This window comes from Stomoxys calcitrans, chromosome 1 (assembly GCF_963082655.1).
Source record: "Stomoxys calcitrans chromosome 1, idStoCalc2.1, whole genome shotgun sequence".
Classification (NCBI taxonomy): domain Eukaryota; kingdom Metazoa; phylum Arthropoda; class Insecta; order Diptera; family Muscidae; genus Stomoxys; species Stomoxys calcitrans.
The window spans coordinates 195,700,524-195,713,310 of NC_081552.1; the positions used below are offsets into that span (position 1 = coordinate 195,700,524).

General features: G+C 41.5%; 1 protein-coding gene across 1 annotated transcript in view; it reads right to left on the reverse strand.

Moving 5' to 3' along the window:
- LOC106091016 (uncharacterized) overlaps nt 1-12,787 on the reverse strand; it is a 54,428-nt gene that overhangs the window by 20,901 nt on the left and 20,740 nt on the right. Inside the window, exon 2 of the mRNA XM_013257406.2 lies at nt 9,935-10,251. Coding sequence (XP_013112860.2) covers nt 9,935-10,251 — 317 coding nt within the window. The remainder of the gene's footprint in view (nt 1-9,934; nt 10,252-12,787) is intronic.

Sequence of the window (12,787 nt, forward strand, 5' to 3'; positions counted from 1 at the left end):
AACCAACAAGCCAAAAAACATAAATATTTGCCATGGCGTACGTCAGTAAGTCAACACACATTAGGTCAACTCCTAGAGATATCAAGTCCACTATTAAAAGCACATTATGAACGCATTTAAAGAAGCTCCTTAAAGAGCTCTCTGTACATATGACCAAAAACATTGGTAGAGTCGACTTATAAATGGATTTTAATTTAAGGGAGCTCATGTGATGGGCGGATTTCCACATGGAACAGAGGCCAACGAATAGTTTGATAGTATTTTAACTGTAATTACTAGGAATATTTGTGATTATAGTGTATAGTTTGGCGAAACAATGACAAAGAAGGCGTAACAACAGAAGAATGTAACATAAGATATAAGGTAAAGAATTGGCGAAAGCAAGGACAAACGAAAGAGATAAAGGAAACACGAATGGAGGAGCGTGGAACAGTAAGTTGATTAAAGAGAGATAAATCTTATATATAACATTGAATTTGTGTTCGTTTGTCGGTTTGTTTGTTAGTTGCGTACCGATTACCTCGAAGTATTTTAAAATCGGAAGGGGGCGGATACTCCCCCTTACCCCAAAAGTACTACCCAAAACTAAAAGTGAACCGATCGCGACAATATGGGACTTAAATGAAAAGTATTCAGGAGTAGAATAAGAATTTCATATTAAAAATTGGATCCAAGTAACTGGGGGGGGGGGGGGGGGGGTTTGGACAATCATGACAATATGGGACTCAAATGAAAGGCATTCGGAAGGGATACATCTTAAATAAAAATTTAATTTGTGTTGGTTTGTTCCGTATAGACTCAAAAACGGCTAAACCGATTACCTTGAAATTTTGTTGATATCGGAAGGGGGGCGGACCGTCCCCCTTACCCCAAAAGTACTACCCAAAAATAAAAGTGGACCGATCCGGACAATATGGGACTCAAATGAAAGATATTCAGGATTAGAGTACGAATTTCATATTAAAAATTGGGTCCCAGTAACTGGGGGGGCCGCCCCAACCCCAAAACCCCCTAAAATAGATTTTTATTTTGGAAGATCATGACAATATGGGACTTAAATGAAAGGTGAAAGGAAGTAAATTGCAAATATAGTCAAGAAGGAGAAGTAGGCTGTATAATTTGTTGATTTAGGAAGGGGGCGGACCCTCCCCCTTTATCCAAAAACACCATCCTAAAACCCCATAAAATAATTTTTTTTGGACGATCATGACAATATGGGACTCAAATAAAAGGTATTCGGGAGTAAATTGCGAATATGGTCGGGAAGGAGAAATAGGCTGTATAATTTGTTGATTTTGGTAGGGGGTGCACCCTCCCCCTTTACCCAAAAACACCACCCAAAATCAAAAGTGAACCGATCGTGACAATATGGGTATCAAATGAAAGGTATTGGAAAATAGAATACAAATATGGTATTTGGATCTATGTACCCATTGGGCAGCCCCAATCCTGACATTCCTCCCAAACAGACATATTGAGCGTTTATGTCAATATGGGCCTCAAATGAAAGGTATTCGGGGTTAGATTACGAATCTGGCATATAAAATTAGATTGAAGTAAAGGGGGTCACCGTACCAACCCCCCAAAAAACGCCTTAAATGGGCATATAACCCATCATGACTACATGGGATTCGGTTTGTTCGTTTGTTCCGTAGAATCAAAAACGGCTGAACCGATTTTCTTAATATTTTCACAGATTGTGTTAGTTTGTCGGGAAGAAAATATAGACTTTATAATTTTTTAAAATCGGATGGGGGCGATCCCTACCCCAACAAAGCCATCCAAAACCAAAAGTGAACCGATAGGCACAATATGGGTATCAAACGAAAGGTATTGGAGACTAGAAACCGAATGTTGTTTTAAAATGTGGGTCCAAGTACCCAGTGGGCCTTCCTAACCCAAAAACTCCTCTAAACAGTTGTATTCGACGTTCATGTCAATATGGCCCTCAAATGAAATGTATTCGACAGTGGATTACAAATATGGCATACAAAATTACGTCCAAGTAATGGGAGGTCGCCCCACCACCTAGCAACCCACAAATGGGCATATTAGCCTACCATGTCTATATGGGGCTCAAATGAAACGTATTGGGGAGTTGATTACGAATATGACATTAAAATTTGTATTCAAGTCTAGGTGGCGCTTTTCCCCCCAAATATAAGTCAAATAGGTTGATTGAACCATTATGACAATAGGGGACTCAAATGAAAGGTATTTGAGAGTAGAAAACGAATTTTATATACAATTTTGGAGCCAAGTGTTTGGGGATAAGCCTTAAAACACCCCCTAAACTGAACTTCATATCCGATAGTGGCAAAATAAATCTCAAATCAGCGGTTTGTGGGAGTACAGAACGAATTTTATATCTATTTTCAGAGCAAAGTGCCGGCGGCCTACCCAGCTCCAAAGCACCCTCCAAGCATTTCATTTTTACGGACCACGGCAATATGGGGCTCACATTAAATGGATTTGGGAGTGCAGCACTAATTTGATATCCATATTTGAGTCGAAATGTCTGAGTGCCATCCCTCCCCTAACAAGCACTTCTCATTACCCTAATTTGCAAAACCACCAGATCTCGGAGATTGGTATTGCGATTCGTTCGAAATTTTTTTTTGCACTCTGAGAGTCAAAACAAAACATGGTTTCTATATTTGGGGTTGGGTGCCTTGGGGGCCGTCCAAAACCAGCCAAATGGGTTTATAGACCAATCACGACAATATAGAGTTCAAACGAAAGGTGCTTGAGGGGAAAAAAACGGATTTGATATCCAATTGAAGAGACATGTGTTTGGGGAACTGCACCACCCGAAAACACTTCTCACACATCAATGAAAGCTTTCCGATTCAAGTTTAAACTCAATGATAAGGGATTTTTTTATAGCCGAGTCCGAATGGCGTGCCGCAGTGCGACATCTCCTTGGGGAGAATTTTGTACATGACCATGCGTGGCAAATGCCGCCAGCATTAAGAGAGGATCACCACTGCTTAACATTTTGTCCGATGTTATTGCCAGGATTTGAACGCAGGCGTTCAGGGTTATAGGCGGACATAGGCTACAGTGGCACGAATTCGATATACACATTCAGGGCGAAGTGCCCCAACCCTAAAAAGATATTTGAAAGTTAAAGAAGGCGCAGCGGAGCGCCGAACCGGACCAGATAGTAAGAGAATAAATTTGACCACAGGATTCCAAATTATATGAAAGTTCCTGGATCTCAAAGTAAACTTTTGTTGACAATACTTTTCTGAGCTACTATCTCTTTATAGACAAACAGGATAATGGCTAAGAGTTGCTACACCTTTGGAGTTCTGGACCGATTCGGGCCCTACTATGCTTGCATATTGCAGACCATTGTGTACAGTTTCAGCCAAATCAGGAAAATGTTGTGGCCTCAAGGGGCTCAAGAAGTGTAATCAGTTTATAAACCGATTCAGTCCATACTTGCCACGAATATTGAAGGTCATTGTGGCAGCCATTGCGCCAATTGATTTCGGCAAATCGGGTAAGATTTGCGGAGTCTAGGGGCTCAAGAAGTCTACTAGGGAGATGGGTTTATATGGGACCTGTATCAGGTTAAAGACCGATTCAGATCATACTTGACACGAATTTGGAGGTAGTAAATATAAGGTGGAGCAATGGCGAACGCAGGGACTAATGAAAGGATAGGAACACTCTTAGGACCAAAGACGGCCTCAATCAAGCATAATTGCTGCTAAGCAAAACGCAAAAATACTCTAAATAAACAAAGGAATAAAAAAACGAACGGCCGTAGCGCAGAGGTTAGCATATCGGCCTATGACTCTGAACGCCTGGGTTCGAATCCTGGCGAGACCATCAGAAAAAATTTTCAGCGGAGGTTTTCCCCTCCTAATGCTGGCAACATTTCTGAGGTACTATGCCATGTAAAACTTCTCTCCAAAGAGAGAGAGAGAGAGAGAACGGCACGTCGTTCGGTCTCGCCTATAAAAAGAAAGCCCCTTATCATTGAGCTTAAAACTTGAATCGGACTGCACTCATTGGTATGTGAGAAGTTTGCCCCTGTTCCTTAAAGAAATGTTCATGGGCAAATTTTGCATTTTGCATAGAAAAACGGACGCTCCCCATGTTAAAATTCCCCGAAAATTGATTCAGGACCATGGTTAGTGAATCTACGCCTTAAACAACTGAAGAAGAACATGTACGAGGGTTGCCTTTTATATTTCGGGATTGAACAACCCTTGTGTTGGAATCTGTTAACTGACAGCTCTATCGTAAATCTTGACATTTTTGGGGTTATACGTACTCAGAACTTTTTAACATACGAGCGCTATTTATCCTGTTTACAGTAACTTGGAAAATTCATCTCGCCCAAAGAATGGAATTAAATCTGCATCTGTGGATTAACTCAACAACAGTGCAACGATGAACTTAATTCAATATTTGGCGATGAGAGGATGGTATGGTGAATTCAACCAAGGTCGTATTTCACTCCAAGACGAATTTCGTGAAGGTCGTCCAAAAACCATTGATGCTGTACGCCAACTGATATTGGAAGATCCTCATGTGATCTATCGTGAAATTGAGACAACCTTAGGCTTTAGTGGAACCAGCATACATTGAACATTGCATGAACATTTAACAGTCAAAAAAAAATTGTTCACGTCGGATCCCACACAATTTGTCAATCGCTCAAAAAAGGCTGGTGTCGTTTGGTCGAAAGAAATGCTTCAAAAATACGATGGCGTTGCTTCGAAACACGTCTGTGACATCGTGACAGGTGATGAGCCCGAAAGTAAACATCAGTCGACTGTATAGGTGTTTCAAGATGAGCCAAATCCAACAAGAGTTGCTCGCGCACGAAGCAAATGATCGTCCGTTTTTCCGAAAAAACCGGACATGTGACAATCGTACCTCTGGAACAACGCACTACAGCCAATTCTGCGTGGCACACAATCATTTGTTTGCCAGTTGTCTTCCAAAAAATCAGGAAAACCCATCGCCGAAAACGGGTCACTCTTCACCGCGACAATGCGAGCTCTCATACATCGGCTCAAACCACTACATGTTTGAGCACTCAAAACATTGATTTGGAGAGTCATCCGGCGTATAGTCCTGATTTGGCTAGAATAACTTAACTTCAACAAGGGAATGTTCGATAATGGATTGAGCCGCGTAAAAAAACCCAAAAGCATACCGCAAGGAACCCAGGACACCACCAGGAGCGTCGAAATGTTATTATATTCTTCAGAGGAATAGGAATAGGCAGCACAATAGTATATTATATACCCAGCACCATAGGATGGGGGTATACTTACCTAGCTATTCCGATCGTATATTCTGCATCGTCTCGACATTCTGAGTCGATCTATCCGTCCGTCCATCTGTCGAAACCTTGCACAAATACTTCTTATTGCTGTAGGTCGTTGGGGATTGCAATTGAGTCGTATCGGTTCAGATTTGAATATAAGCTAATATAAACCGCTCCCCCGATTTGACTTCTTAATCACCTATAACCCTCAATTTGTATCCGATATGGCTAAAATTTGGAAAAAAAGACTTGTATGACCTCCAGCTGCTAGAGGCAAGGGTGGTATTTATACCCTAGCTCAGCAAGGCAAGTTATGCGACATAAAAGGCCTACAGACCTATAAGCCTTACGTCCTTTCTGCTCAAAACTATGGAACGTATTGTGGATACCATGATAAGGAGTAGGACATCCAGCGAACTGCTCAAATACAAACAGCATGCCTTTGTCAAGGGAAGGTCGGGGGAGACTGCCCTGCTCAAAGTTGTGCATAAAATAGAAGAATCCTTCGATGCCAAGACGTACACATTGGCGGTTCGCATTGACATCGAGGGGGCGTTTAACAGTCATGGTTTGGGTGTAGCATGCCATAACGGGTGTGTTGTAGGCGCCCATACTATAATGTGCGGACCCACACGTTGATCCAACCCTTAGACCTTTACCGGGTGAATCGGGTCCTTAGGGACTGGATAAACTATATGCTAAGGAACAGTTGGATAAATTACGGGTCCCATGACATAAATATAAGGGAGAAAGTGGCACTGGGCTCGCCATAGGGGGGCATTTTATCGCCAATCCTTTAGGTGACCACGTGGGTGGCGGTGTCGGAGAGTCGAAAGGCAGATAAAGCGTTGCCAGGTATGCTCCACCGTCTACCTGTTTCATTACTGTGGAATCTGACGTGGGCAACACTGTATTATTTAAATTTTTATGAAAAATAACGCAGGTCCTCGGCCGAGTACCAGTGCTGGCATAGAATAGTGGATAGTTGATATGGTTCAGTCCAGAAACTTTGTTCCGGGGCGTCCATGGCTCCTGAATTAAGGCAACATGAATCTTGCCTTGGCTGATTTTCTTCATCAGAGCGTGAGTAGCTGTCTCGCTCCGGTGGAGGTTGATCTGTATAACGTCAATCATTGGTCCTCCAGTATATGGGCATCTTGGGAGTGAGTGATAGTCTCATTGTTTGCTCTCTGTTCTTTAGACTGCATTGAGTTTCCTGTCACTGCACTGCCTGATGTTTTATATTACGATCTATGCTTATCCTAGTATTTCGAATCTTGAGATAGTCGGAGATGGTTCCATTGTCGGGTCCCTGTTCGTTAGGCTGATGTTCCAATATTAGGATCTTTGATTTGTCTTCCAAATCTTGAGTAAATGGCCTTCTTGGGAGTAGGTCATAGTCTTATCGCCGGCTCGCTGTGTGTTAGGCGGCGTTAAGTTCTCTATCACTGTACTGCCTGATGTTTCAGCACTATGATCGTTAATCTATCCTAGTCTTCCTAATCTCGAGAAAGTTGTTGATGGTTCGTCTTCGGTTCGTTAGACTATGTTTGGTCTCTCGGCCCTGCACTGCCTGCTGTTTAAGGTATTAGGATCTTTGCTTATCCTAGTCTTCCCAAAATTGAGTGCCTGCAATTGTTCCGTTGTCGCACCCCTGTCCGTTAGGCGTTATCGCGTCTCTCACCACTGCACTGCATGATGGCTCAACATGAGAATATTTGCCTATCCTATCTTCCCAATCTTGAAAAAGACGGCCATGGCCCCGTAGTACGCCATGCCTTTAGTCTTAGCTAAACTTTTCACGGAGACTTGATCAATGCCCACCACCAAGGGAGTTCTTTCCTCCTTCTCCTCCCTGAGGAAAACCTTCCAATTCTTAACGACCAAATCTTGGTTTTGCTTGTTTAAGACTTTCATCATGCGTTCTACATCCTTGATGAAGACTGTCGCCTTGGTGAGCTGTGGGATGTCCATCTTTCTCACAAGGTCGAGTTTGCGCCCCAACGAGATTTTTGATGGTATCCATACATTCCGCTGACGCAAAGCGCAGCGTTAAAATGTGCCCTCTGTACTTGCCCAAAACATGTTCGATAACCCATTCGTTTACCAAATGCCTCACCTGGGATCGACGAATTCTACCGGTTGCACAGCCAATGTCGATGACTGTATAAGTTATCTAATCCCAGGGTACTTGAAAGCGGGGAGCTCATTTTCTTTTTCAGCGTCTTGCCAGTGTTATACTCTTCGAGATATCTGATTCACTTTTCAGCTTCCGTAGAAGTACCTCGAATGTCAGTTCTATCCCAACCAGCATCCTGGACTTTCGCCCGATTGCGCTGCCGGTACACACTCCTCTGTTTCCTTCGTCGTGCACCCGATCGCGTTCTCGATCTGATTGTGAGCTTAGCAAAGCCATCGCTCACTTCTGCCGTCATCCCCCCATCCTCATCTCTCGATTCGGCTGCGAAGACAGCTCGTCTGAATCTTAATCGGAGACACCACCTTTACATAAAGGCTGGGGATGAACTCTGCATCCCTCTGGTTTATCCGTTTCTTCCTCATTTGTTAGTCTGACGACTGGTTGTACGCTTAAAGCATTACTCTCGACTACATGTGTCAAGGCACCCACACTTATAGGAGAGGAGGACAACATTCTACGATCTGATGCCACCACCGCAGCTGTTGAGACTTTTGGGTCCATTTTGAGCCTTCTCCTAAAAGAATTTAAAATTTTTCGTAATCGGTACCATAAAAAAGGGATTCTTGAAAGTCAGACTACAAATGAAAATTTGGCAGCCTGAACAATTTTTCGTAATGCCGAGGCGAGCAAACTTAGGGGTCTGCCAAAAGGCGCCCGGACCGCCTAGGGTCTTGAAATTTGGCACATGACCTCGATCACACCTTAGCTTTAGCCATTTCAAAGAGTATCTCTATACGTTTTCAAATGGCATATTTTTTTTATTAGTTTTTTTCCATCGGTTTTATCCCACTGAGCGAAGTCCGATTACGGCATTATGGTTGGCTGGGGATCTATAGATCCACAAAGATGGGTCGGCAGAGGTACACCTCAAGAAGGTGTACTATCTCCTTATTTCGGATAATAGGCATTGCAAATGCAATTTTGCCCATTGAGGGACAGGAACAAACTTCTCACATACTGCTGAGTGCTGTCCGATTGAAGTTTAAGCTCAATAATAAAGGGCCTTCTTTTTATAGCTATGTCGGACGGCGTGTCGAAGTGCGACACCACTTTGTGGAGGAGATTTTTTGCAATGATTTCCATAACACAAATGTTGCCAGCATTAGGAGCGGAAAACCCCAGCTGAAAAATCGTTATACTCACCACCATAGAATAGGGGTATACAAATCCAGTCATTCCGTTTGAAACACCTCGAAGTATTGATCTAAGTCCCCATTAAGTATTTATATTCTTGATCGGGCAAATGGGCCATATCGGTTCAGATTTAGATATGGCTCCCATATAAACCGATCTCCAGATTTGACTTCTTGAGCCCATGAAAGTCACATTTTTTGTCCGATATGGCTAAAATTTTGTACATAGTGTTCTGTTATGACTTCCAACAAGTGTGCCAAGTACGGCCAACATAGGTCTATAACCTGATATTGCTCCCATGTGAAGCGGTCTCTCGTTCATCCTTGTTTGGATCCCAGAAGTTTATTTTGCATGTTTGACAAAAGTTTGGTATGTAGAATAAAATGATGCCCTACAACTTAATTTATTTTGTATACATTTTTTGCAGAATCCGTGGCGGTGGGTTCCCAAGGCTCGGCCCGGCCGAACTTAGCACGCTTTTAATTGTTTATGATGACGTCGCCAGGATTTGAACCCAGGCATTCAGCATCATGCGCTACGGTGACCTCCAAGCCATTATAGCCATTAACAATATACCAATGTCTCTGGAAGAAAATCGTGTGAAAGTGGTCGCGTATGCTGATGACGTGGTTAGCACTCTTAGAGGTATACTATAGGAATCCCTACGTACGGCAGCAAAGTGGGCTACCAAAATGCCCGATGTGAGTGAAGAAGCTCCAGCTAAGAAACTTCAATGGAAAGATCTAGTGGAGGAAGTCATCTCGAAACTGGATGTCAGAGACTATAGAAAAAGCGCAAAAGATCATGGAGCTTGAGAATTCATTCTATGCTCCAATAATGGAACATATGCTCTGTAATAGCACCTAAGTAAGTAAGATCTATTGATGGACCTTTTTCGATTGTGTTAGGTGCATGGTGGGCAATTTTTAGACAGACGTCTACAAGTCGAGAAACAAGTTGATCTGAAAGCTGTTTTTTTTTCTAAATTTTAAACAAAATCCTAGGGGTGGGTTTTTAAGATTGGATCCGCTTTAGCTTATTTGTCCCATCTACCTCTAACAATCCACTTATGATCACCAATAAAATTTTTCTTTTTTTTCACCAACTTTTGCTTCTGTTGGCAAATAGCTAAAATTTTTGAGATTATTAATGACAATTTCAAGTTTCGAAATTCCCCATGGACTGTAGTACCACGTAGAGTTCACCTTTGAATTAACCAAAATCCCTGCACATTCATTAAGACGGCTAATGAAGATGTTGACAATGGTGCTGCTTAATGCTCATAAATTCAATAAAGTCTGACTTACCGTAGCAGAGACAATTGCCGTTGTATTGTCTCGTCTTGGGCCAATATAATTTTGAGCAGACGTTCATTGGCCGTGGCCGTGCAGCGGGACAATTTCGGGTGTAGTGTATTGGCCTGGGCCAACCACTGCGATGATTTATGTTTGCGGCGACGGAATTTCGCACTCCTCGCACTGCCCACAGGGCTGCCCATGCCGCTGTCCTTATCCGTGGAGATTAATGAAGACAGTTGGGGCGTAGCTGTATGCTGCTGGTGTTGGTGATGGGCATAGGCATAGGATATGGGCGCTGGTCCCAAACGCCGTAACAACAATTCACACTGCAGGAGGAATAGAGAAACAAAAGAAACTCAATTTAGTCACCAAGTTGGGCAAGGAAATATTCTTTAGGTCACTTATGATTTATCATAAGTATTGGAGGATTTTATATTTCGTTTATCTTTTCTGTTGAGCTTCTTTTGTCTTAATGTTCACATTTTAGTTGTTGTTGTTGTTGTTGGTTTTAGCAGAAAACACATAAAATAAACTAAGGTACACCAAGTTTTACGTGACTTGGTCGAATTCATTGTGCTTTTTCACCATTTACTCGTTTAATGGTTTTTTTTCTTTTCTCTCTCTCCCTCTGGATTCACTTTATCATGACATAATTGCTCTTAATTTTAAGCCCCCACCGCAGGCTATCACAAAAACAAAAACTTTTGAATTATTTATCTGTTTCAAGGAGCACAACCAAAACTGAATGTCAAGACTCAAAGCTAGCAAGCCAAAATAAAATAATTGATACAATTATTTAAGGCTTCAAGTCATATGACCCAATGAATGAAGTGATCAATTGGTAACAGTGGACCAAAGCGAAAACTTTAAAGGAAAACAAGTGTGTTAAGGAAAAAATCATTTTGAAGGATGGAAACATGGCTGACGCGAAGTGTTGCCAAGTTCACATCGATATATCTCTTCAAGTAGATTAGTGGTGCACAAAATAAAAATGAGATGGTATGAGTGATTTACGCTCTTCAATTTTTATACCCTACACCACTACTGTGGTACAGGGTATTATAACTTAGTGAATTAGTTTGTAACACTCAAAAGGAAGAGAGATAGACCCATTGATAAGTATTCCGATCGACTCAGAATCACTTTCTAATTCGATCTATCTGTCTGTCTGCCCGTCTGTCTGTCCATGTTAATTTGTGTACAAAGTACAGGTCGCAGTTTTCATCCGATCGTCTTCAAATTTGGTACAGTCATGTTTTTCGGCCTAGAGACGAAGCCTATTAAAATTGGAAAAAATCGGTTCAGATCTGGATATAGCTCCCATGTATATGTTTGTCCGATTTTCAGTAAAAATGCAATAAAATGGTCATTTGTTAACCGATTCTCTCGAAATTTGGCATGAAAGACTTTTTTACGACTGTCGACATTACTGGTGAATTTCATGGAAATCGGTTCAGATTTAGATATAGCTTTCATATGTATATATTGCCCGATTTTCACTTCTAGAGCCACTGCAAGCACATTTATTGACCAATCTTGCCAAAATATTGTACAACGCTTTCCTCGTTCACTACCACAATATACATAGATTTTGGTCAAAATCGGTTCAGATTTAGATATAGCTCCCATATATATGTTCGCCCGATTTCCAGTAATATTGCAATAAAATGGCCTTTTGTTAACCGATTTTCTCGATATTCGGCAGGAGGGATTTTCTCTTGACTCTTAATATTACTGGTGAATTTCATGGAAATCGGTTCAGATTTAGATATAGCTCTCATATATATGTTCGTCTGATTTTGAGAAATATTGCAAAAAAGTGATCATTTGTTATCCGATTCTGTCGAAATTTTGCAGGAAGGAATTTCTTATGACTCAATATTACTGGCGAATTTTATATAGAAATCGACCCAGATTTAGATAAAGCTGTCATATATGTATATCGCCCGATTTTCACTTTAAGAGCCACTGCAAGCGCATTTATTGACCAATCTTGCCAAAATTTTGCACAATACTTTCCTCGACGACTATCACATTATCTGGGAAGTTTGCTCGAAATCGGTTCAGAATTAGATATAGCTTCCATATATACGTTCGTTAGATTATGGGTTATTTGCCATAATGTTGTCATTTGTCAACCGTGGTTTTTACAGTTTGAACATATTGGGTTGCCCAAAAAGTAATTGCGGAGGTAAATGCATTTTTAATAAAACTTAGAATGAACTTTAATCAAATATATTTTTTTACACTTTTTTTCTAAAGCAAGCTAAAAGTAACAGCTGATAACTGACAGAAGAAAGAATGCAATTACAAAGTCACAAGCTGTGAAAATTTTGTCAACGCCGACTATATGAAAAATTGGGCAACCCAATATTTGCTCGCCGAGGTTCATCAAAATTGGTTCAGATATATTGGATATAGGTCCCACATTGTACTTATAGGGTAGGTGTTGGGTATTATACAGTCGGCACCGCCCGACTTTTGCCCTTCCTTACTGGGTTTTAATTCTCTCTGTGACTAAAGATTAAATTACTTGACAGAACGAATGAAGTTTTTTTAAATCAAACGAAGGCCACCGTAGCGCAGACGTTAGCATGTCCGCCTATGACGCTGAACATCTGGTCCTGCTCCGTCAAGTCCTGGCGTCCATATCGGACCATATTTGGATATAGCTGCCATATAGACCGATCTCTCGATATGGAGTATTGAGCCCATAAAAGGAGCATTTCCCATACGATTTTAATGAAATTTCAAACAGTGCGTTTTGATAGACCTCTACACCTGTTTGTTGAATATCGTCCAGATCGGAGCATATTTGGATATAGCTGCCATATAGACCACTCTCCCGAAATAGAGTATTGA